The 26887-nt window shown below is 49.3% G+C and overlaps 1 protein-coding gene across 1 annotated transcript in view; it reads right to left on the bottom strand.

The window, feature by feature from the left end:
- Positions 1–425: 425 nt before the first annotated feature.
- LOC138663767 (oocyte zinc finger protein XlCOF7.1-like) overlaps positions 426–26887 on the bottom strand; it is a 53582-nt gene continuing 27120 nt past the window's right edge. The window contains exons 2-7 of the mRNA XM_069750106.1: positions 8000–8114; positions 7692–7871; positions 7500–7623; positions 7323–7420; positions 7041–7131; positions 426–6360 (exon numbers count right to left, since the gene is read on the bottom strand). Coding sequence (XP_069606207.1) covers positions 5609–6360; positions 7041–7131; positions 7323–7420; positions 7500–7623; positions 7692–7871; positions 8000–8074 — 1320 coding nt within the window. The 5' untranslated portion in view covers positions 8075–8114 and the 3' untranslated portion in view covers positions 426–5608. The remainder of the gene's footprint in view (positions 6361–7040; positions 7132–7322; positions 7421–7499; positions 7624–7691; positions 7872–7999; positions 8115–26887) is intronic.

Here is a 26887-nt window from a genome sequence, read left to right as displayed (position 1 = left end):
GACACTGTCACCTGAATTTGGAGGGAACAATCTTCAGCCATAGAGGCGGGGTTTTCGGGTGTTCGATCCACCCTTTCCTTACCCGCTGGCTGCATGCTGGCTGCAATATTGGATTGAAGTTCATTCTCTGTCCTCCATAGTACCCGCCTGCACAAGGCAATCTTGCCTTGCGCAGGCATGTACTACGGAGGACAGAGAATGAACTTCAATCCAATATTGCACCCAGCATGCAGCCAGCGGGTAAGGAAAGGGTGGATCGAACACCCGAAAACCCCGCCTCTATGGCTGAAGATTGTTCCCTCCAAATTCAGGTGACAGTGTCCCTTTAAAAGAATTACATATGAATATAAATAATTGGAGGGGGGTAGGGATAAAATCCTGATGACATTCCCTTTAACATATATAAAGAGTCATAGTAATAATAATTTTTTTACTTATATAGCAGAAACATATTCTGCAGCACTTTAGAATTAAAAAGGGACAAGTGCAAGCAATAACAAGCATTACAGAGTAACAGATAGTTAATCTATTCATACAAGAGGCGTGAAGGCCCGAAAAAAGTCTTAGACATTTGAATGGCAGCAAGGGTCCAAATAGCAACAGTCTGTAAGTTTTTATTTAGATGGTGAACACATTTTCAACCTTTTTAAATTGATCTCCTCTGTTTCAGTTCACAATGTCCCCAAGATATCAACTTTGTATCCTTGGTGGGAAGGATGGAGTGAGCACCTATAGTTACGAGAACTTCCTTCTTCTACGTAACTATACGTTTGGGTGGCTCCAAGAATCGAGCAAATTTATTCAGGTGGAACTGAATTCTACTCTTAATTTCACAAAAATCAGTATACTTCAGTATATAGATGTTTTCTAATTTGCTATGCACAAATTCAGCTAAATGTTTACTTTTAAAAAATAATTCATATACACAAAATCTCTCACTTGCCCCAAAGTACCTGCTGTTTGGTTCTCCGAGTATCTCCTTTTCGCAGTGGTCAAACACATTCTTTCTAGTATCTTCACTCCAGGAAGGGTCTCCCAAGTCATCTAAGTGTTTTAGGTCACTATGCACCAAGACAGTGCAGCACACGTTGTCATGTCTTGATTGTCACAGCCTGTGTGACAGCACAGCTCACTATGACCTCCAAGTCCTAATTGAACATGACAGCTGAATGGGGGAAACAAGAAGCGTGGAGGATAGAACGGAGGGATGCAAGGACATCGGAACAGGTGAGCGGCGAGTTTCTTTTTATATCCTACACTTACTATGCTCTGGGATCTGGAAAGGAGCATTCAATACGTGGAGAATACATTTGCTGTGAATAAAATTTCCTTGTAAAATCCGTGTGATTTGGCGAATTCGAATGGTCAGATCTGTTCATCTCTAGTTGCTCCTGTTGAGCATTATTATTATTATACTACTGCTAAGAACTTTTTAATATTTTCTTTTTTACTTGATTGTGCCGTTTGATTGAGATGGCACTTGCCACAGTATGCTCATACGTTCTGTGAACTTGCCTGTTCACTGTACAAGTCAATTCCACACTGATTTTTCTTTTAGCCAAATTCTTCAAAATGCCACACATAGGCTGAGTATTTGTGCGCAAAATTAATGAGGCTCCTTTTCTAGTCATATATATCTTTTTAGAGCAAAAAGTCACATGATTCTTTAAAATGTCACACTATAGACTTCAACAGCGCAAAAACAAAACTAGACAGATTTTGATTAAGGTATTGAAGTACAATGGAGCAAAAGTTTTGCCACTTTTCAAAACATCATTACGTCATTCTAAATTACGTTAAAACCTTTAGAAAACGAAAAGCACGACCATAATGCCGAACCAAAGAAGAAAAAACAAATGGGCAAAAACAAGTAAAGTTAACTTAAAAAATATGCAAATTAAATAATGAATAAAGTCAATATTAGAGAACAGATTACTATAGAAAAAAAAGTGGAGACAATGATAAATTAGGGTCTTTCTATACACGTCAGATATTTGGCCAGTCCTAATGAAATCATCAGGTTAGAAAAGCTTTTCTCTAATTATGTTTGGGAGTCTTTAATCTAGAGTTGTATCTCTATTAACAAATAACTCTATTCAGCGGGAACACATGCAAACTGGAGGAACATACGTATGTGTTAAGAAACATTAAAGGAAAGTCCGATAATGATATTAACCTGCAGATATAGGGTTAATCGCGTTATGACGGTGCTAGGCCATATGACGATAGTAGTTGTGGACCCACGGCGCCACTTGTCGGGCTTACTTTGGAGGGGTGTAACTAAGTACTGTATATACGCCAAGTTTTTCAGCACTTTTTTGTGTGCTGAAAACGCCCTCTCGGCTTATACATAAGTCATTGTCCCAGAAAGACGGCGGGGAGGGGGAGCAGCGGGTCACAGAGGCAGGAGCCGTCGGCTGCAGCTAAAGCCTGTGCCAACTGCTATAGAGAAATTAATATTCATAGAATCATAGAATGGTAGAGTTGGAAGGGACCTACTGTGTAATCTGGTCCAACCCCCTGCTCAAAGCAGGATTCACTAAATCATCCCAGACAGATGTCTGTCCAGCCTCTGTTTGAAAACTTCCATGGAAGGAAAACTCACCACCAACTTGTGACTGCCTGTTCCACTCATTGATCACCCTCACTGTCAAATAGTTTTTTCTAATATCTAATCTGTGTCTCCTCCCATTCAGTTTCATCCCATTGCTTCTAGTCTTTCCTTGTGCAAATGAGAATAAAGATGATCCTTCTACAATGTGACAGCACTTGAGATATTTGTAGACAGCTATTAAGTCTCCTCTCGGTCTTCTTTTTTGCAAGCTAAACATTCCCAAATCCTCTAACCGTTCCTCATAGGACATGGTTTGCAGACCGGTCACCATTCTGGTCACTCTTCTCTGAACTTGTTCCAGTTTGTTGATGTCTTTTTTTAAAATGTGATGCCCAAAACTGGACACAGTATTCCAGATGAGGTCTTACCAAAGAGGAGTAGAGGGCAATAATGACTTTGCGTGATCTAGACTGTATGCTTCTGTTAATACATCCCAGAATTGCAATTGCCTTTTTTGCTGCTGTATCACACTGTTGACTCATGTTCAGCTTGTTATCTATTAGTATACCCAAGTCATTTTCACATGTGCTGTTGCTTAGCTCTATTCCTCCTATTCTGTATATGTTTTTTTCATTTTTATTGCCCAGATGTAGTACTTTGCAATTTTCCTTGTTAAAAACCATTCTGTTAGTTGCTGCCCACTGCGTTGGCAGTGAATATTCATTTCTCTTATAGCATGCATTTACAGCTGCAGGCTTCCAGCACACATCCTACATACCTTCCCTGCGCGCTCTCGCTGCATCTTGTTCTCGCCAGTGTCAGCAGCTCTTGCAGCCAAGCAATCACGTGTCCCCCGCCCACTAAGGTAATGAATATTAACATCTCTCCTCTCCCATAGGCATGGAGTGAATATTCATTACCTTAGTGAGCGGTGACATGTGATCGCTCGGAAGGAAGAGCTGCCGGCGCCGGAACGAGATGTAGTGAGAGCATGCAGGGAAGGTAAGAAGGATGTGTGTTTTTTTTGTTTATTTTTTTATAGGAACCATGCATACTGGGATAGGGGATAAGCAGCCATGCATACAAGGACAGGGATAAGGAGCTATGCATACAGGGACGAGGAGCCATGTATACTTCTGTAAGGGGATAGGCAAGGGAAGCAAAACTCTGCAGGAGACAGTGGTTTTAAATTCCTGCAGAGTCAGGCCATGCCTCCCTATAGCTAGGTGGAGACTCCAGCAACAGGAGGATGTAGCAGTGCTGGAAGTGCTGCACAAGACAGCTCAGAGAGATGGTTTGACACTGGGAGGAGCAGAGCGGTGCTTGCAGTGAGTAGGATTGCGCTTACAAGTCACCAGCATGAAAGCCTGCTGTACTGAAAGTGCAACACCCGAATACATTTTCTGTTTACTCTAGACAATTTTGATCCACTATTGGCATACAGGTAATAGAATGGTTAAACAAGTCTCACCTGTATGCCTCATAGTTGCAGTGTAGAACTTGAGAAATTTATAATGTTTTATGTTAATGATTTCTTCTAAGCTCCGGGGTGTGCGGTGCCTGGAAGAAATTAAGCTGAGGCTGCTCCAAACAGGGCAGATGTCACCTGTATTACATAGCTGGCATCTGTCCTTAACAGCAGCAATCAACGCTACTGACGATCGAAACTGTTAACCATTGAATTTCCGCTATCAATCACTGACAGCGACAGTTAAGCTCCGCAATCCAGCAGCCGGACATTCCGTCAGGCGCACGTCAGCCCGCAATCTGATCGTGGGGAGTGGACGGGCTGCTATGTCAGCTGTGGGGCAGCCCCAGTATCTGTGATGTGTTTTCTCCTCTGGCGTCCAGCTTTGTGACTGAGCATCAAAGAAGACTGTCATTTTTACCATTTACAGGAATATGTTGATATTGCTATATATCAAGTCCCCTAAGGGAACTGAAAAACATAAGTGACATGTAAAAGTAATTATTAAAAAGTATGAAAAAAAGTATTCAAATCATCCCCCTTTTCCCTAGATAAATATAAATAAATTTAAAGGAATAGAAAGATATACATGCAAGATATATGGTATTGCAGTGTACATGAAAGTCTGAACTAACAGCATAATGAATCTGAATGGTAAACGCTGTAAAGAGGTAAAAAAAATAATCAAAATGCCAGAATTGTGGTTTTTCGGTCACCACAACACTGCAAAAAAAGTGATCAAAGCGTCTTATCTACATGCAAAAAAAGCCTCACACAGATTCGTTGACTATAAAATAAAAAAACTTATGGGTTTCAAAAATTCGTGACACAAGCCACATATTTTTTTTACAAAGTTTTAACTAAAATAATTAGAAAAAAAAACAAAACAAAACTATGCGTTTGATATCATCGTAATCACAGAGACCAGGCCTTGTCAGATCTGATATGCTACTGTCACAATGCAATTGACACCATAAAAATAAGACGCAAAAACAATGGCAGAATTGAGGGTTTTTTTCCCAACGCACTTGGAATTTCTTTGCCATTTTACCTATTGTAAAATGGAGTCATTCAAAACTACAGCTTGACCTGCCAAAAACAAGCCCTTGTGTGTTTGTCAGTAAAAAGATACAAAAGTTACCTCTACAGTATTTGAAAAAGGAGAGCAAAGAACGAAAATAAAAAAAAAACAAAATAAAAAGGGACTGTGTCCTTAAAGGCAACTCTATTACCTACAAATACGGGATTAATTTGCAGGTTAATAGTGTTCTGACGCTGTGTGTCCGCTGCACTAAGAGACCGGCTACCAGGAAGAAATTAACTTTATTCCTCCTGGCAGCCTCACCCTTTAATAAATATGACAAGCTTTATGTGGGATGATTGCTTCAGCTGTCCTGATCATGGATACCAGGGCTTCTCTGTAGCGAATGTCTGATCCGGTAGAAGAAAGGGTTGTTGGACAACCCCTTTACGATGCAGTTATACTGTAAGTATAAAAGATAGAATTTTCTATATGCATAGCGAAATCTAGGTGTATTATTTAGATTACATTTGCCTATTGATACAGGATTTTTATTAATAAATTACTACTGCCCTGTGTGCGATAACTGATGTCTATCAAAATGTGATTTGTATATAAAACATTTCCCACATTCCAAACACGAGTATGGCTTCTGCCCTTTGTGAGCTTTCTGATGTCTGAAAAAATTTGATCTCTCTCTAAAACATTTTCCACATTCTGAACAAGAAAATGGCTTCTCCCCTGTGTGAATTCTGTGATGTCGAACAAGATGTGATTTTCCTATAAAACATTTCCCACATTCTGGACATGAAAATGGCTTCTCCCCTGCATGATTTCGCATATGTATAATTAGATTTGATTTCTCTGTAAAACATTTCCCACATTCAGAACAGGAATATCGCTTTTCCCCTGTGTGAGTTCTCTCATGTGTAACAAGATTTGATTTCTGCTGAAAACATTTCCCACATTCTGAACATGAGAATGGCTTCTCCCCTGTGTGGCTTCTCTCATGTCTAACAAAACTAGATTTCTGGTTAAAACACGCTCCACATACTGAGCATGAAAATCGCTTCTCACCTACGCCAGGTCTTTGATGTTTAATATCACTTCTGGTACTTATATTTTGCTCAAGAGTCTGTGATGAATCAGAAGATAGGACATGTTGAAAAGTACCAGATGATAGTTCTCTAGTATGAAAAGCTGGTGATGTATCTGAGATAATGTCATACTCTTTGTAAGTAGTTGCTGTGATACCACGATCATCTGAGTTAAAATCTGAAAATATCATATATCCCTCTGACCTTCTGGTATATTCATCTGCCAAGAGAAAACAAAATATTAACTTTCTATACAAATGGTAGTCAAATTCAATCATCAACTAAGTAACACAGTGGTGGCAATAGTAGTTTCTGAAGCAGGTAATAAAAGATAACGCGATTAGGCCACCACTTAGTGCTCTTTAAAATTTTCATTCCTTCTTCATGGCTTCGTGTTCACATCACCTATCTTTTCTAGTAAAATGTTCAGTGGGAAATCAAAAAGGACCTATACGTCAGCACTACATGCAGTCAAGCACAAAGCTGGATGTGCTAATCCAGACTTGCTGCAATTGTAAAACTAGATTAGCACGAAAATGGAGGAAAATACATTATTCTCCTTACTCCTTAATTGGGGCTGTCAATCTCTGACAGTGGCTTTTAAAGCATGAGGACTGGGAGATAAACTTTTTCCTGAACACCATAACAGTCAGTAGCTGGCTGAAGGCTCAGTACCTGTCATGACGGTGATCTTTTGGAATCAGGGTGATCCGTCACCCTCAGTCCAAAATAAAAATTGAAGAAGATAATCACTTTCAGATTGGAGACAAAGGCTCAACTCAAGACACATCAAGGAGATCAATTCAGCCTTTCAGTATCTTTGCGGATTCATACAGTATAAAATACAACACATAATTGTACCAGCCAATGACTGAGTGGAATTTAGTAGTTACTACTCACCTGGGAGGTTATCTGTATGAATCTTCTTTTCACACCATTCATCACCCCTCACATATGTCTGTGTAGTATTCATACGAGTCAGATCTGTAACCTGAAACAAATATTGTAAAAGTCACAGACAGATAGAGAAGACCAATCTATGATCACTTCTAACCCTGCCATCTCCACCATTCTCATTACACAAGTGTAAAAAATATAATACTCTGTGAAGACTGCGCACAAGACCTCCACAGAAGTCTACACATAATATGGGAAATCTCATGACATCTTCTCTCCATCTACCTGATGATCCTGAGGAACATTGAGATATTCTTGTTTACAGTCCTGGGGGAGAAGAGGACGGGGACATCTCTCTGGTGTTGTCCTCTTACTGGATAGAACTGGAGGAAACACATACAGGGACTGAATTATTTCTTTACACACAGATAAGTATAGGTCGGGTGTATTTGGTTCTATTACCTGGTGATGTGAGGGGCTGGGGAACCTCTATCATGATGTCCTTGTACACATCTTTGTGTCCTTCTAAATACTCCCACTCCTCCATGGAGAAATACACGGTGACATCCTGACACCTTACAGGTACCTGACATAGAATACAATGATAGCATCATCCCCCAATAGCGTTACTGCATAATGTCCCAGCAGTCTCACCTCTCCTGTCAGCAGCTCAATCATCTTGTTGGTGAGTTCTAGGATCTTCTGATCATTGATATCATCATGTATCAGTGGGTGAGGTGGAGGCCCCATGATTGGGCTCAGGAGTCTTCCCCAACTCTCAGACATTGGGGCCTGACAGCGCTCACTAGAGGTCTTCTTCACTATTTTATAATCCTGGTTACGGAGAGACACATTAATAAATCTCACTACAGGCATTTCCAGAGTCCTCACCTCTCCAGTTATGTTCTCTGTTATTCCCATAGATAAGAATGATGTAATGTGACATCATCAGAATCTCTCACCTCTCCAGTAAGCCGAAAGAGGATCTCTAGGGTGAGGTGTAATATCTGCTCCGCCTTGTCCCTGTTCCTATACATTCTTGAAGGGTCCTCTAAGAGAATCCGATATTGTAGGGACCTGAATGGGATGAAAATGAGCCGATGTTACATCATTAAAAATACCATGAATAAAGTACCAAGGATGCTGCATGCTTCTGATGATAATAGTAACATCATCTATACAGTGATGCAAGTATGCACTGGATGGGAATTTTAGAAATGGAGAATAGTGTTCAGAAGATTAGGACATTTCCTCAATACTTGCTGATTGTGCACATGTCCTTGTACCTGTATATATCAGAACATGTGAAATCACCTGCCCTGCTCACCTCCCAATGTGGAACTGAGCAGAGCAGGACTAACCCTTTCATGAATTCAACATCCTAGCCCCATGCCATGCTGCAGAGTGCACGCCTTATACCCATCCAACAAGTCTATCATAACATGGCACCACATTGACTTCTGTATAACACATTGTCATAGAAAATATTAAAATCTCTGACGCCACTAGAGAAGGGGAATTCATCCCTCCCACTCCCCTCTCTTTTGTAGTAGGAGTTGCTGACAAAAAACAGCTGACAGTTTGAATTCCAGGCTCAGAACAATACAATGTACATAAAGGAGCAGGAAATCTTAATTAACATGCAGGAGCTCCTTTTAGGACAAAAGACCATTGCAGTACCAACAAGGATGTCTTTTGTGTGTAGACAAACAGTTATAGCTTGTACAGGTAATTGAGACAGAAGAACTATTTTCCCAGGAATCAGAGGGCTGGACAACAATATGGTACTTGTGTATACACATAGATAGCAAAGTGGAAGGAAACAAAAAAGAGGAAGAGCAGCACTTCGATTGGCTCAATAAAACAAGGAATTTTAATAGTCTCATTTTATTCTAGCCAGGACTAGTGTTGAGCGATACCTTCCGATATCGGAAAGTATCGGTATCGGTTGGGATCGGCCGATATTCAAAAAATATCGGATATCGCCGATACCGATACCCGATCCCAATGCAAGTCAATGGGACCAAAATATCGGAATTAAAATAAACCCTTTCTTTCCTTGTAGGTTCATTCTACATCAAGGAAAACAACTAAGAATAATGTAGGATGTATTGTGGGAGGTGGCGGAGACATTAAAGGCAATGAGGTTTAGCCCAATCAAATAGAATAGCATGTTTTTTTTTTTTTTAAAGACGTTCGGAGTGAAAAAGATATTGAGTATGTAAATTTTTTTTTATTTTGTCAGATATTGATGTTTCACTATTCCACGCCCTTCCCCTTTTTTTTTTTTTTTTTTTACTTTTCCCACACTTTCATCTTCATCATCATCAGCATCTTTGACATCAACTTCTTCTTCACCTTATTCATCTTCTTCTTCATCTTCTACCTATTTTTTTTTTTATTACATTCTTCATATTCATTTTATTCAACTATTATTATTCTTCCTATTCTACATATTCTTTTTATTCCACTGTTATTATTCTTCCTATTCTACTTCTTCATCATATTCTCATTTGTGACAGGCATTCCCGTAGTTGTTATCTATAAAAGTTGGAAGATTACACCTTCCGTTCTGCCAGTCACAAAAGTTACATTTGTCCGCGTTCAGTTTGGCCTGCAGCATCAGGCTTTATCCAGGGGCACCACGAGGAGGAACGGACTCACCCCCATACACTGCTTAGTCTTCTTCTGCATATAATTTAGATAATATCTTTTGCTCTGATATTAAGTCTTATGCTTAATGTTCTTCTGCTCTTTGTTCTGCAGCCTCTTGTTCTTCTGCTTCTCGGTCTTCCATGTCGTCGTCTCCAGGGTCGTCGTCTCCAGTGTCGTCATCTCCGCCATCGTCGTCTCAGCCGTCGTCGTCTCCGCCGTCGTCGTCTCCGCCGTCGTCATCAGGGTGGTCTTCCGGGTCGTCGTCGTCGTCATCGGGGTGGTCTTCCGGGTCGTCGACTTTAGGGTCTTCAACTTGGAAATGTAGCAGAAGGTACAAGAAGGCTGAGAAAATGCCAAGAACCAGCTGATGGAACTGGAACTCGGATGGCTACCCGAAGGTTCAAGAGCCTATGGAACTACCGAGGACCAGCTGACGTTACTGGAACCCGGTTACTAAGCAGGAGGTACCCGTGCTAAAAAGCACTACCAAGGACCGCCTGGCGTTGGCGGAACTCGGATACCCAGAAGGAGGCACCTAAGCCAAAGGCTCTGCCCGGAACCAGCTGACGTTACTGGAACCAGGATGGGGAGCAGAAGGTACAAGAGCAAAAGACACTGCCGAGAACCAGCTGACGGTACTGGAACCCGGATGGGTAGCCGAAGGTCCAAGAGCCAATGGAACTACCGAGGACCAGCTGACGTTACTGGAACCCGGTTACTAAGCAGGAGGTACCCGTGCCTGAAAGCACTACCAAGGACCACCTGACGTTGGTGGAACTTGGATACCCAGAAGGAGGCACCTAAGCCAAAGGCTCTGCCTGGAACCAGCTGACGGTACTGGAACCAGGATGGGGAGCAGAAGGTACAAGAGCAAAAGACACTGCCGAGAACCAGCTGACGGTGCTGGAACCAGGTGGTGGACCCGAAGGCCCACAGGAGAGGAGAGAACAGCTGGGCCGCGAGGCAGCCGCAGTTACCGAACCCCAACAGTCCTACAGGGGGAGCTGGGCCTACTGGCACTACAGAACCAGCCTTGACTACCAGTTCACGCAGCCCACATAGGAAGCTCCTAAACTGGAGGCACCCTGGAGTTGGCTAACCCGACTGCAACACGACGGGGCAAACATAGGCGTCTCAGCGAGTTTGACACACCCCGGAAACAGCTGACGGTGCTGAAACCAGGTTTGGCACGAGGGAGTACCTGTGACAAAAACACTGCCGAGAACCAGCTGGCGGTGCTGGAACCCAGATGCATTGCCCCAGTGTGCAAGAGCCAATGGCACGACCGAGGACCAGCTGGCGGTGCTGGAACACGGTTACTAAGCTGTAGGTGCCCGCGCTTAAAAGCACTACCAAGGACCGCCTGACGTTGGCGGAACTCGGATACCCAGGAGGAGGCACCTAAGCCAAAGGCTCGGCCCGGAACCAGTTGACGGTGCTGGAACCAGGTGGTGGACCCCAAGGCCCACAGGAGAGGAGAGAACAGCTAGGCCGCGAGGCAGCCGCAGTTACCGAACCCCAACAGTCCTACAGGGGGAGCTGGGCCTACTGGCACTACAGAACCAGCCTTGACTACCAGTTCACGCAGCCCACATAGGAAGCTCCTAAACTGGAGGCACCCTGGAGTTGGCTAACCCGACCGCACCACGACGGGGCAAGCATAGGCGTCTCAGTGAGCTTGACACAACCCGGAAACAGCTGACGGTGCTGAAACCAGGCTTGGCACGAGGGAGTACCTGTGACAAGAACACTGCCGAGAACCAGCTGGCGGTGCTGGAACCCAGATGCGTTGCCCCAGTGTGCAAGAGCCAATGGCACGACCGAGGACCAGCTGGCGGTGCTGGAACCCGGTTACTAAGCTGTAGGTGCCCGCGCTTAAAAGCACTACCAAGGACCGCCTGACGTTGGCGGAACTCGGATACCCAGGAGGAGGCACCTAAGCCAAAGGCTCGGCCTGGAACCAGCTGACGGTGCTGGAACCAGGTGGTGGACCCCAAGGCCCACAGGAGAGGAGAGAACAGCTAGGCCGCGAGGCAGCCGCAGTTACCGAACCCCAACAGTCCTACAGGGGGAGCTGGGCCTACTGGCACTACAGAACCAGCCTTGACTACCAGTTCACGCAGCCCACATAGGAAGCTCCTAAACTGGAGGCACCCTGGAGTTGGCTAACCCGACCGCACCACGACGGGGCAAGCATAGGCGTCTCAGCGAGCTTGACACAACCCGGAAACAGCTGACGGTGCTGAAACCAGGCTTGGCACGAGGGAGTACCTGTGACAAGAACACTGCCGAGAACCAGTTGGCGGTGCTGGAACCCAGATGCGTTGCCCCAGTGTGCAAGAGCCAATGGCACGACCGAGGACCAGCTGGCGGTGCTGGAACCCGGTTACTAAGCTGTAGGTGCCCGCGCTTAAAAGCACTACCAAGGACCGCCTGACGTTGGCGGAACTCGGATACCCAGGAGGAGGCACCTAAGCCAAAGGCTCGGCCTGGAACCAGCTGACGGTGCTGGAACCAGGTGGTGGACCCCAAGGCCCACAGGAGAGGAGAGAACAGCTAGGCTGCGAGGCAGCCGCAGTTACCGAACCCCAACAGTCCTACAGGGGGAGCTGGGCCTACTGGCACTACAGAACCAGCCTTGACTACCAGTTCACGCAGCCCACATAGGAAGCTCCTAAACTGGAGGCACCCTGGAGTTGGCTAACCCGACTGCAACACGACGGGGCAAGCATAGGCGTCTCAGCGAGTTTGACACACCCCGGAAACAGCTGACGGTGCTGAAACCAGGTTTGGCACGAGGGAGTACCTGTGACAAAAACACTGCCGAGAACCAGTTGGCGGTGCTGGAACCCAGATGCGTTGCCCCAGTGTGCAAGAGCCAATGGCACGACCGAGGACCAGCTGGCGGTGCTGGAACCCGGTTACTAAGCTGTAGGTGCCCGCGCTTAAAAGCACTACCAAGGACCGCCTGACGTTGGCGGAACTCGGATACCCAGGAGGAGGCACCTAAGCCAAAGGCTCGGCCTGGAACCAGCTGACGGTGCTGGAACCAGGTGGTGGACCCCAAGGCCCACAGGAGAGGAGAGAACAGCTAGGCTGCGAGGCAGCCGCAGTTACCGAACCCCAACAGTCCTACAGGGGGAGCTGGGCCTACTGGCACTACAGAACCAGCCTTGACTACCAGTTCACGCAGCCCACATAGGAAGCTCCTAAACTGGAGGCACCCTGGAGTTGGCTAACCCGACTGCAACACGACGGGGCAAGCATAGGCGTCTCAGCGAGTTTGACACACCCCGGAAACAGCTGACGGTGCTGAAACCAGGTTTGGCATGAGGGAGTACCTGTGACAAAAACACTGCCGAGAACCAGCTGGCGGTGCTGGAACCCATATGCGTTGCCCCAGTGTGCAAGAGCCAATGGCACGACCGAGGACCAGCTGGCGGTGCTGGAACACGGTTACTAAGCTGTAGGTGCCCGCGCTTAAAAGCACTACCAAGGACCGCCTGACGTTGGCGGAACTCGGATACCCAGGAGGAGGCACCTAAGCCAAAGGCTCGGCCTGGAACCAGCTGACGGTGCTGGAACCAGGTGGTGGACCCCAAGGCCCACAGGAGAGGAGAGAACAGCTAGGCCGCGAGGCAGCCGCAGTTACCGAACCCCAACAGTCCTACAGGGGGAGCTGGGCCTACTGGCACTACAGAACCAGCCTTGACTACCAGTTCACGCAGCCCACATAGGAAGCTCCTAAACTGGAGGCACCCTGGAGTTGGCTAACCCGACCGCACCATGACGGGGCAAGCATAGGCGTCTCAGTGAGCTTGACACAACCCGGAAACAGCTGACGGTGCTGAAACCAGGCTTGGCACGAGGGAGTACCTGGGACAAGAACACTGCCGAGAACCAGCTGGCGGTGCTGGAACCCAGATGCGTTGCCCCAGTGTGCAAGAGCCAATGGCACGACCGAGGACCAGCTGGCGGTGCTGGAACCCGGTTACTAAGCTGTAGGTGCCCGCGCTTAAAAGCACTACCAAGGACCGCCTGACGTTGGCGGAACTCGGATACCCAGGAGGAGGCACCTAAGCCAAAGGCTCGGCCTGGAACCAGCTGACGGTGCTGGAACCAGGTGGTGGACCCCAAGGCCCACAGGAGAGGAGAGAACAGCTAGGCCGCGAGGCAGCCGCAGTTACCGAACCCCAACAGTCCTACAGGGGGAGCTGGGCCTACTGGCACTACAGAACCAGCCTTGACTACCAGTTCACGCAGCCCACACAGGAAGCTCCTAAACTGGAGGCACCCTGGAGTTGGCTAACCCGACGGGGCAAACATAGGCGTCTCAGCGAGTTTGACACACCTCGGAAACAGATGACGGTGCTGAAACCAGGTTTGGCACGAGGGAGTACCTGTGACAAAAACACTGCCGAGAACCAGCTGGCGGTGCTGGAACCCAGATGCGTTGCCCCAGTGTGCAAGAGCCAATGGCACGACCAAGGACCAGCTGGCGGTGCTGGAACACGGTTACTAAGCTGTAGGTGCCCGCGCTTAAAAGCACTACCAAGGACCGCCTGACGTTGGCGGAACTCGGATACCCAGGAGGAGGCACCTAAGCCAAAGGCTCGGCCCGGAACCAGCTGACGGTGCTGGAACCAGGTGGTGGACCCCAAGGCCCACAGGAGAGGAGAGAACAGCTAGGCCGCGAGGCAGCCGCAGTTACCGAACCCCAACAGTCCTACAGGGGGAGCTGGGCCTACTGGCACTACAGAACCAGCCTTGACTACCAGTTCACGCAGCCCACATAGGAAGCTCCTAAACTGGAGGCACCCTGGAGTTGGCTAACCCGACCGCACCACGACGGGGCAAGCATAGGCGTCTCTGTGAGCTTGACACAACCCGGAAACAGCTGACGGTGCTGAAACCAGGCTTGGCACGAAGGAGTACCTGTGACAAGAACACTGCCGAGAACCAGCTGGCGGTGCTGGAACCCAGATGCGTTGCCTATTAAAGATTGTCTTCCTAGAGCCCCAACTAGCGGTGTTGGAGCTAAGGGTAAGCAGGGGGAGCAGAGTGTAGGCCGAAGCCTGCACTGGAGGCAGCTTTGTGTCTGCGTTGCGTTTGCAGGACACTTTGCCGGCTACACAGTGGGGGAACAGCTGGCGTTGCTGAACCCCACTAACACAATGGCGTGTGTTTTTCTCTGTGCAGCTAGCACTTGCGGTCACAAACTAGCGATGTTAGAGCCCGTGTTGAAGCAGGAGGAGGAGCAGAGGAGCAGAGTGTAGGCCGAAGCCTATTTGAACCAATTTCAAAGGAAACCTTTAACCCCCCCTCAGGTGTTACAAAGTACAAGAGACACACCTTGTGCAGTATTAATGCTGCACAAGTTAAAGGTTGCTCTATTAATTTGTCTACTTGCACACGCTGAATGAAAGACGTACACAATTTAGCCCATTCTACAGTCAAACTGTAGTGGATGCGTGACTTGGCTTTTTAATGAGACGCAGCACAGGTGTCCCAAATAACGCCTTGGTGCTTGGCGCAGCTTCCTGAGCGTTGTTATTTGCTGTACAGGAGTCTGCGCTCTTGTGTTATCCCTTGGCAATGCCCTGTTAGAGCTGCCCGTCTTATGACCTCATTTCATGTTGGCCGGTGCGGTTAACGATGGCCATAAATCCCAGACCCACAGTGCCTTTTCATAAAGTCACACTGCGGTGCTGTGATTCGTGGCCTTGAGCAGTTAATATTTTGGCCGCTCACACACATCCTTACACCTGCTTCAGACTGGGCGGCCTCTGCTGATCCCTTCTCGCATGCCGCGGCCATGAGGCTGCACAGTCTGAAGAAGGCGGAAGGAGATCAGTTAAGACAGGTGAAGATATGCACTGCTCGTGCCCATCAATCACACCCTCGCAGTCAAAATAAGACAACGAGGAGCATTGTTTCAGGCAGGGCGGACGCACAGGCGCAACAAGCCAACCAATGATGTCAGAAGACGGGAAGCGCTACCAAGGGGGGTGCTGCGTATCATTAGAAAGGAAAGTCACACCTCTTGGACAGTGGAATGGTCTCAATGAGACACATTTTCTACGTTTTGAGTTCCACGTGGGCAAGGACAAAAAGTCAGCCACCTTGTACAAATGCAGCAGTACTGCTGTACAAGGTGGCTGTTATACATAGAAACACCTGGGGGTGGGGGGCAGGCTCCCTTCAATTTCAGTTCATGTGCCTGCGTGGCGTTTGCAGGACACGTTGCCAGCTACACAGCAGGGGAACAGCTGGCGGTGCTGAACCCCACTAACACATTGGCTGGTGTTTTTCTCTGTGCAGCTAGCATGTCCGGGCAGAAACTGGCGTTGTTTGAGCCCAGGGTCAGCAGGAGGAGGAGAGGAGCAAAGTGTAGGCCGAAGCCTGCACTGGTGGCAGCTTTTGGTCAGTTGTGCCAGCGTGGCTTGTGCTGGACACGATGCCGACTACACAGCAGGGGAACAGCTGGCGGTGCTGAACCCCACTAACACATTGGCTGGTGTTTTTCTCTGTGCAGCTAGCATGTCCGGGCAGAAACTGGCGTTGTTTGAGCCCAGGGTCAGCAGGAGGAGGAGAGGAGCAAAGTGTAGGCCGAAGCCTGCACTGGTGGCAGCTTTTGTTCTGTTGTGCCAGCGTGGCTTGTGCTGGACACGTTGCCGACTACACAGCAGGGGAACAGCTGGCGTTGCTGAACCCCACTAACACATTGACTGGTGTTTTTCTCTGTGCAGCTAGCAGTTCCGGGCAAAAACTAGCGGTGTTTGAGCCCAGGGTCAGCAGGAGGAGTAGAGGAGCAGAGTGTAGGCCGAAGCATAGTTGAACCAATTTCAAAGGTTACCTTTAACCCCCCCCTCAGGTGTTGCAAGGTACAAGAGCCACACCTTGAACAGCATTAATGATGCACAAGTCAAAGGTTGCTCTATTTAATTTTGCTCCTTGCACACGCTGAATTAAACACGTACACTATTTAGCCCATTATACTGTCAAACAGTAGTGGAGGCGTGACTACTAGTCTTTTTAAGGAGACGCAGCACAGGTGTACAAATTTACACCTAGGTGCTGTGCGCAGATTCCTTACCGTTGTTATTTGCAGTACAGGAAACTGCGCTCTTGTGTTATCCCTTGGCAATACCCTGTTAGTGCAGGCCATCTCATGACCTCATTTCATGTTGGCCGGTGCGGTTAACGATGGCCATAAATCCCAGACCCACAGTGGCTTTTCCTAAAGTCACACTGCGGTGCTGGGATTCGTGGCCTTGTGCAGTAAATATGTTCGCCGCTCACACATGTCCTTACACCTGCTTCAGACTGGGCGGCCTCAGCTGATCCCTTATCGCATGCCGCGGCCATGAGGCCGCACAGTCAGAAGAAGGCGGAAGGAGGGGAGTGAAGACAGGGGAACATATGCACTGCTCGTGCCCATCAATCACACCCTCGCAGTCAAAATATATGAGACAACGGGGGGCGTTGTGTCGGGCAGGGGGGACGCACAGGCACAGCCAGCCAACCAATGATGTCAGGAGACGGGCAGCGCTAACAATGGGGGTGCTGCGTGTCATTAAAAAGGAAAGTCACACCTCAGGGACATTGTAATGGTCTGTAATGAAACACATTTTGTACTTGTTGAGTTCCACGTGTGCAAGGAGAAAAAGTCAGCCACCTTGTACAAATGCAGCAGTACTGCTGTACAAGGTGGCTGTTATACATAGAAACACCTGGGGGGGTGGGGGGCAGGCTCCCTTCAATTTCAGTTCATGTGCCTGCGTGGCGTTTGCAGGACACGTTGCCAGCTACACAGCAGGGGAACAGCTGGCGGTGCTGAACCCCACTAACACGTTGGCTGGTGTTTTTCTCTGTGCAGCTAGCATGTCCGGGCAGAAACTGGCGTTGTTTGAGCCCAGGGTCAGCAGGAGGAGGAGAGGAGCAAAGTGTAGGCCGAAGCCTGCACTGGTGGCAGCTTTTGGTCAGTTGTGCCAGCGTGGCTTGTGCTGGACACGATGCCGACTACACAGCAGGGGAACAGCTGGCGGTGCTGAACCCCACTAACACATTGGCTGGTGTTTCTCTCTGTGCAGCTAGCATGTCCGGGCAGAAACTGGCGGTGTTTGAGCCCGGGGTCAGCAGGAGGAGGAGAGGAGCAGAGTGTAGGCCGAAGCCTGCACTGGTGGCAGCTTTTGGTCGGTTGTGCCAGCGTGGCTTGTGCTGGACACGATGCCAACTACACAGCAGGGGAACAGCTGGCGGTGCTGAACCCCACGAACACATTGACTGGTGTTTTTCTCTGTGCAGCTAGCAGTTCCGGGCAGAAACTAGCGGTGTTTGAGCCCAGGGTCAGCAGGAGGAGTAGAGGAGCAGAGTGTAGGCCGAAGCCTAGTTGAACCAATTTCAAAGGTTACCTTTAACCCCCCCCCTCAGGTGTTGCAAGGTACAAGAGCCACACCTTGAACAGCATTAATGATGCACAAGTCAAAGGTTGCTCTATTTAATTTTGCTCCTTGCACACGCTGAATAAAACACGTACACTATTTAGCCCATTATACTGTCAAACAGTAGTGGAGGCGTGACTACTAGTCTTTTTAAGGAGATGCAGCACAGGTGTCAAAATTTGCACCTAGCTGCTGTGCGCAGATTCCTGAGCGTTGTTATTTGCTGTACAGGAGTCTGCGCTATTGGGATCCCTTGGCCATGCGCTGTGAGCGCTTCCTGTCTTCTGACCTCATTTAATGTCGGCCGTTACGGTTAGCGATGGACATGAATCCGAGACCCACAGTGTGTTTTCAAAAAATCACACTGCGTGGCTGGGATTCGTGGCCTTGTTCAGTAAATATGTTTGACGCTCACACATGTCCTTACACCTGCTTCAGACTGGGCGGCCTCATCTGATCCCTTATCGCCTGCCACGGCCATGAGGACACCCAGTCTGAAGAAGGCGGAAGGAGATGAGTGAACACAGGCAAACATATGCACTGCACATGCCCATCAATCACACCCTCGCTGTTCAAAAAAATAAGACACCGAGGGGCGTTGTTTCGAGCAGGGCAGACGCACAGGCGCAGCCAGCTAACCAATGATGTCAAAAGACGGGCAGCACTAACAAGGGTGGTGCTGCGTATCATTAGAAAGGAAAGTCACACCTCAGAGACAGTGGAATGGTCTCAATGAGACACATTTTGTACGTGTTGAGTTCCACGTGGGCAAGGAGAAAAAGTCAGCCACCTTGTACAAATGCAGCAGTACTGCTGTACAAGGTGGCTGTTTTACATAGAAACACCTGGGGGTGGGGGGCAGGCTCCCTTCAATTTCAGTTCATGTGCCTGCGTGGCGTTTGCAGGTCACGTTGCAAGCTACACAGCAGGGGAACAGCTGGCGGTGCTGAACCCCACTGACACATTGACTGGTGTTTTTCTCTGTGCAGCTCGCATGTCCGGGCAAAAACTGGCGGTGTTAGAGCCTAGGGTCAGCAGGAGGAGGAGAGGAGCAATGTGTAGGCCGAAGCCTGCACTGGTGGCAGCTTTTGGTCAGTTGTGCCAGCGTGGTTTGTGCTGGACACGATGCCGGCTACACAGCGGGGGAACAGCTGGCGGTGCTGAACCCCACTAACACATTGGCTGGTGTTTTTCTCTGTGCAGCTAGCACTTCCGGGCAGAAACTGGCGGTGTTTGAGCCCAGGGTCAGCAGGAGGAGGAGAGGAGCAGAGTGTAGGCCGAAGCCTGCACTGGTGGCAGCTTTGGTCAGTTGTGCCAGCGTGGCTTGTGCTGGACACGATGCCGACTACACAGCAGGGGAACAGCTGGCGGTGCTGAACCTCACTAACACATTGACTGGTGTTTTTCTCTGTGCAGCTAGCAGTTCCGGGCAAAAACTAGCGGTGTTTGAGCCCAGGGTCAGCAGGAGAGGAGCAGAGTGTAGGCCGAAGCCTAGTTGAACCAATTTCAAAGGTTACCTTTAACCCCCCTCAGGTGTTGCAAGGTACAAGAGCCACACCTTGTGCAGCATTAATGCTGCACAAGTAAAAGGTTGCTCTATTTGTTTTGCTCCTTGCACACGCTGACTAAAACACGTACACTATTTAGCCCATTATACTGTCAAACAGTTGTGGAGGCGTGACTTGTCTTTTTAAGGAGACGCAGCACAGGTGTCAAAATTTGCACCTAGGTACTGGGCGCAGATTCCTGAGCGTTGTTATTTGCTGTACAGGAGTCTGCGCTATTGTGATCCCTTGGCCATGCGCTGTGAGCGCTTCCTGTCTTCTGACCTCATTTCATTTCGGCCGTTGCGGTTAGCGATGGACATGAATCCCAGACCCACAGTGTGTTTTCAAAAAATCACACTGCGTGGCTGGGATTCGTGGCCTTGTGCAGTAAATAGGTTTGCCGCTTACACATGTCCTTACACCTGCTCCAGACTGGGCGGCCTCAGCTGATCCCTTATCGCCTACCACGGCCAGGAGGCCGCACAGTCTGAAGAAGGCGGAAGGAGATGAGTTAAGACAGGCGAACATATGCACTGCTCGTGCCCATAAACCACACCCTCGCTGACAAAATAAATATGACAACGAGGGGCGTTGTTTCTAGCAGGGCGGATGCACAGGCGCAGCCAGCTAACCATGATGACAAAAGACGGGAAACGCTACCAAGGGGGGTGCTGCGTATCATTAGAAAGTCACACCTCAGGGACAGTGGAATGGTCTCAATGAGACACATTTTGTACATGTTGAGTTCCACGTGGGCAAGGAGAAAAAGTCATCCACCTTGTACAAATGCAGCAGTACTGCTGTACTAGGTGGCTGTTATACATAGAAACACCTGGGGGGGTGGGGCCAGGTTCCCTTTAATTTCAGTTCATGTGCCTGCGTGGCGTTTGCAGGTCACGTTGCCGGCTACACAGCAGGGGAACAGCTGGCGTTGCTGAACCCCACTAACACATTGGCTGGTGTTTTTCTCTGTGCAGCTAGCACTTCCGGGCAAAAACTAGCGGTGTTTGAGCCCAGGGTGAGCAGGAGGAGGAGAGGAGCAGAGTGTAGGCCGAAGCCTGCACTGGTGGCAGCTTTTGTTCTGTTGTGGCAGCGTGGCTTGTGCTGGACACGTTGCCGACTACACAGCAGGGGAACAGCTGGCGGTGCTGAACCCCACTGACACATCACCTAGTGTTTTTTCTGTGTAGACAACACTTCCAGGTGGCAACTGACAGTGTTGAAACCCAGGGAATCAAAGAGGAGCAGAGTGTAGGCCGAAGCCTGCAGTGGAGCAAGTTGAAAGGGAACCTTTAACCCCCCCCCAGGCATTTGTTGCTGAAAGAGCCATCTTGTACAGCAGTAATACTGCACATGGAAAATGGTGGCTCCGAAAATTATGCTCCTTGCAAACGCTGAAGTACACACTCATATAATGTGTCCCCTCACACCGTCAAACCATCCCGGAAGTGGGACTTTCCTTTGTAATGTGGCACAGCACAGCCGTCATTCCAACCCCCTTGGTGCCGGGCGCCACCTCCTCAACGTTGTTTGGTTCTGTCACGGAGCCCGCGCTGTAATGTTATCCCTTGGCCATGCACAGTTAGCGGTGCCCGTCTTCTGACATCATGTAGGTGTCAGGCTGGCAGTGCCTGTGCGTCCAAGCTGCCCGAGATCCAACCTTGCAGTGTCATCTAATGTAGTCCCACTGCGGGCCAGGGATCCATGGGCATGCGCAGTGCATATCATCGCCTCTCACTCACCTCCTTCCTGCTTCTTCAGACTGTGCGGCGTCACGGCCGTGGCATGCTATTAGGGATCAGCTGACGCCGCCTAGTCTGAAGAAGCGTGAAGAAGGGGAGTGAGAGGCTAGTATATGCACTGCGCATGGCCATGGATACCAGGCCCACTGTGGGATCACATTAGACGACACTGCGAGGTGTGATTTCGGGCAGCGTGGACGCACAGGCGCAGCCAGGACGACAACAAATGATGTCAGAGGACGGGCAGCGCAAACTGTGCATGGCCAAGGGATAACATAACAGCGCAGGGTCCATGACGGAATCAAACAACGCTAAGGAGGCAGCGCACGGTGCCAAGGGGGTAGCAATGACGGCTGTGCTGCGTCACATTACAAAGGAAAGTCCCACCTCCGGGACGGTTGGACGGTGTGAGGGGACACATTACATGAGTGTGTAGTTCAGCGTTTGCAAGGAGCATAATTTCAAGAGCGACCTTTCCCTTGTGCAGTATTAGTGCTGCACATGGTGGCTCTTTCAGTAACAAACGCCTGGGGGGGGGGGGACAGGTCCCCTTACATTTTAGTTGTGCAAGCGTGGCGGTCGCATGACACGTTGCCGGATACACAGCTGGGGATCAGCTGACGTTACTGAACCCCAATAACAGAGGAGCGACTGTTGACTGTGCACACAGCACTTCCAGGCACCAACTGGCGGTGTTAGAGCCCAGGGACAGCAGGAGGAGCAGATTGGAGGTATTGCCGCACACACAGCTGGGGATCAGCTGACGTTACTGAACCCCAATAACAGAGGAGCGACTGTTGACTGTGCACACAGCACTTCCAGGCACCAACTGGCGGTGTTAGAGCCCAGGGACAGCAGGAGGAGCAGATTGGAGGTATTGCCGCACACACAGCTGGGGATCAGCTGACGTTACTGAACCCCAATAACAGAGGAGCGACTGTTGACTGTGCACACAGCACTTCCAGGCACCAACTGGCGGTGTTAGAGCCCAGGGACAGCAGGAGGAGCAGATTGGAGGTATTGCCGCACACACAGCTGGGGATCAGCTGACGTTACTGAACCCCAATAACAGAGGAGCGACTGTTGACTGTGCACACAGCACTTCCAGGCACCAACTGGCGGTGTTAGAGCCCAGGGACAGCAGGAGGAGCAGATTGGAGGTATTGCCGCACACACAGCTGGGGATCAGCTGATGTTACTGAACCCCAATAACAGAGGAGCGACTGTTGACTGTGCACACAGCACTTCCAGGCACCAACTGGCGGTGTTAGAGCCCAGGGACAGCAGGAGGAGCAGATTGGAGGTATTGCCGCACACAGCTGGGGATCAGCTGACGTTACTGAACCCCAATAACAGAGGAGCGACTGTTGACTGTGCACACAGCACTTCCAGGCACCAACTGGCGGTGTTAGAGCCCAGGGACAGCAGGAGGAGCAGAGGAACAGAGTGTAGGCCGAAGCCTGATTGGAGCAAGTTGAAAGGAAACCTTTAACCCCCCCCCCAAGACGTTTGTAGCTGAAAGAGCCATCTTGTGCAGCACTAAGGATGCAAAAGGAAAAGGTTGCTCTTTTAATTATGCTCCTTGCAAACACCGAAGTAAACACTAAAAATGTGTCCCTTTATACCGTTAAACCGTTCCGGAGGTGCGAATTTCCTTCGTAATGGGACACAGCACAGCTGTCATTCCTATCCCCTTGATGCCGTGCGCTGCCTCCTCAGCGTTGTTTTAAGCTGTCACGGAGCCTGCGCTGTTCTGTTAGCCCATGGCCATGCCCAATTAGCGCTGCCTGTCTTCTGACATAATTTGGTGTCAGGCTGTCAGTGCCTGTGCGTCCACGCTGCTCCAGATCCCACCTCGCAGTCTCGTCTAACGTAATCCCACTGCGGGCCTTGGAACCATGGGCATGCACAGTGAATAACCTCGACTCTCACTCCCCTCCTTCCCTCTTCTTCAGACTGTGCGGTGTCACGGCCGTGGCATGCTAGGGATCAGCTGACGGCGCACAGTCTAAAGAAGGCGGAGGGAAATGAGCGAGAGCCCGAGGGGAAGATATGCACTGCGCATGCCCATGGATCCCAGGCCCGCAGTGTGACTCAATCAGAAGACACTGCGAGGCGGGATCTCGGGCAGCGCGGCCGCACAGGCGCAGCCAGCCTGACACCAAATTATGTCAGAAGACAGGCAGCGCAAATAGGGCATGCCCAAGGGATAACAGAACAGCGCAGGCTGGAGACCTGGATGACACCCAATTACTTAATCAGGCAGAGGAGTGGCAAATTCCTGCGAGATCCAGGCCTGGTTCATTTTCAGGAAAGTAAGCCGGTCAACGTTATCGGAGGATAGTCGCATGCGACGGTCTGTTAGTACACCACCTGCGGCACTAAAGACGCGTTCCGATAAGACACTAGCCGCAGGGCAAGCCAGCACCTCCAATGCATACTGGCTTAGCTCTGGCCATGTATCCAGCTTAGAGACCCAAAACTTGAACGGGGAAGAGCCGTCTGGGAGTACAGTAAGAGGGCAAGCCATTGTCACACACTACCATGCCTGGCTGGAGATTCGCTGGCAGTAACCACACATCGCTCTCCTGCTTGATGGCATTCCAGAGCTCCTGCGCTGTGTGGCTTCGATGCCCCAATGAAACTAGTTTCAAGACGGCCTGCTGACGTTTGGCCACGGCTGTGCTCATGTCGGTCATAGGTAAACGTTCACGGGTCCATGTGGAGGTGGACTGTGACGGATCCTGCAGAGAGGAATCAGAGGAACTGGTGTAAGAGGAGGAGTCGATGCGTACAGACTGGATTCCTGCAATCCTTGGAGTGGGCAGGACACGTCCTGCGCCACTCGCACGATCTGTACCTGGCTCAACAACATTAACCCAATGGGCAGTGAGGGAAACATATCGCCCCTGTCCATGCTGACTAGTCCACGCATCGGTGGTGAGGTGGACCTTGCTACTGACGGCGTTCAGTAGCGCATGTTTTATGTTTGCCTCAACATGCCTGTGCAGGGCAGGGACAGCCTGCCTGCTGAAGTAAAAGCGGCTGGGCACCTTGTACTGTGGGACTGCCAATGCCATCAAGTCACGGAAGCTGTCAGTCTCCACCAGCCTGAACGAGAGCATTTCCAGGGACAACAGTTTGGCAATGCCTGCATTCAGAGCCTGTGCTCGGGGGTGGTTGGCCGAGAATGCCCGCCTTTTCTCCCATGCCTGGACTACCGATGGCTGTAGAGTAGACTGGGAGTGTGAGGATGACTGGGAAGGTGGTGCTGTGGGTGGAATTACACTAGGTCTCTGGACAACAGTGGAGGAAGAGGCAACACGAGATGAAGAGGTGGTAGCTGCCGCTGTTGGTTGGCCTACGTCTTCACTGTGTTTCTGTAACTCCACCGCGTGCCTGTTCCGCACATGTTTCCACATATTTGTGGTATTGAGGTTGCTGACACTTTTACCTTTTTTTACTTTCTGATGACACAGCTTGCATTTGACAAAACAAATGTCATCTGCAACTGTGTCAAAAAAGGACCAGGCACTGCAAGTCTTGGGAGCGCCCTTTTTGGCTTTGGAAAGAGACAGGCTCCTAACGGGTGCCAAAGTGGAGGCTACAGGCTCCGCAGTCTTCCCCCTCCCTCTCCCTCTTTGGCCCGTAAGGGGAAGCTCTTCCTCAGAGCTGCTCCCACCACCTTCCTGTTCCTCACGCCACGATGGGTCAAGGACCTCATCATCTCCACTACCCTCTGCCACCAACTGCTCCTCCTGGGTAGTCTCGGCAGCACAGTACGCATCAGAAAGCGGCACCTGAGTTTCATCATCAGATGCGTACTGCGCTGTGGTCACCGGAGGCACTGGCCCACCTGCCTCTTCAGAGTCAGAGAGATAAAGCTTTTGGGCATCACTGCACACTGCCTCTTCTTCCATTTCTCCAATGCTGCTTGGCTGGCCCCCTGTTTCCAAGCCAAGAGATTCAGAGAACAGAAGTAGAGACGGCTCCTGTCCTGGGCTCTCTGACTGCCTGGCCAATTTGGCAGGTGGTGAAGAGACAGATGGCTGCTCTCCAGTGCTCTGTGCCTGAGAGGATGTGGCACTAACTGAAGTCGATGCCGAGGCGTTAGCTGCCATCCACCCGACAACGGCTTCAATTTGGTCTTCACGTAGCAGCGGTGCACGGCGCTCTCCGACAAAGCTGCGCATGAAGGACTGTTCCCTGCTGAAACTGAGTGACGACGAGTCACCGGCGCCCGCAGCAGGCACAGAATCACCACGTCCTCTCCCTGCTCCTCTCCCTGCTCCGCGCCCACGCCCACGTGCCTTACTCCCTGCCCTCTTCATCTTGGTTGACAGATAAAGATAAGCAGAAAAGTACTAAGGCCTTAGTGTGCTTATTCCTGAAATGCTCCTCCTAACAGGTGTAAGAAACACTAATGTTGTAAATTGTGGACTAAACTTTATTATTTTTCAAATGTGGCCTACACAAGTGTTAAGTTGTGTTTGGTGAACTTAACTTTTTTTTTGGTGCAGATCGGGCTACAGAGCTAGTTTAAATCACACGGAGACCGTGCAGACAGCCGTAAACGGCGCTGCAAGGCCAAAAAACCCTCCTCTCGGTTATCCTATATAGTGTTTTTCCACTATTTAGCTGGATACGAGTGGAAAGACACTAATAGGATTTTTTTTTTTCAAATTTTAAACAGGCTGCACTATTTGAAAAAAAGTAAAATTTTTCTCAAGGTATGAGGCAGTAACGAACCCTGAGCTGAATCCAACCGGCTATGGCTGCACACAGACTACAGGGCGAGCTGGGCTCACACGGAGACCGTGCAGACAGCCGTAAACGGCGCTGCAAGGCCAAAAAAACCTCCTCTAGGTTATCCTATATAGTGTTTTTCCACTATTTAGCTGGATACGAGTGGAAAGACACTAATAGGAATTTTTTTTTTCAAATTTTAAACTGGCTGCACTATTTGAAAAAAAGGAAATTGTTTTTCAAGGTATGAGGCAGTAACGCACCCTGAGCTGAATCCAACCGGCTATGGCTGCACACAGACTACAGGGCGAGCTGCGCTCACACAGAGACCGTGCAGACAGCCGTAAACGGCGCTGCAAGGCCAAAAAACCCTCCTCTAGGTTATCCTATATAGTGTTTTTCCACTATTTAGCTGGATACGAGTGGAAAGACACTAATAGGAATTTTTGTTTTTCAAATTTTAAACAGGCTGCACTATTTGAAAAAAAGTAAAATTTTTCTCTAGGTATGAGCCAGTAACGAACCCTGAGCTGAATCCAACCGGCTATGGCTGCACACAGACTACAGGGCGAGCTGGGCTCACACGGAGACCGTGCAGACAGCCGTAAACGGCGCTGCAAGGCCAAAAAACCCTCCTCTAGGTTATCCTATATAGTGTTTTTCCACTATTTAGCTGGATACGAGTGGAAAGACACTAATAGGAATTTTTTTTTTCA

The sequence above is a fragment of the Ranitomeya imitator genome, chromosome 2 (genome assembly GCF_032444005.1).
Source record: "Ranitomeya imitator isolate aRanImi1 chromosome 2, aRanImi1.pri, whole genome shotgun sequence".
NCBI classification, from domain to species: domain Eukaryota; kingdom Metazoa; phylum Chordata; class Amphibia; order Anura; family Dendrobatidae; genus Ranitomeya; species Ranitomeya imitator.
Note: the sequence above shows the minus strand (reverse complement) of the source record. Positions and strands in the feature narration are given on the sequence as shown.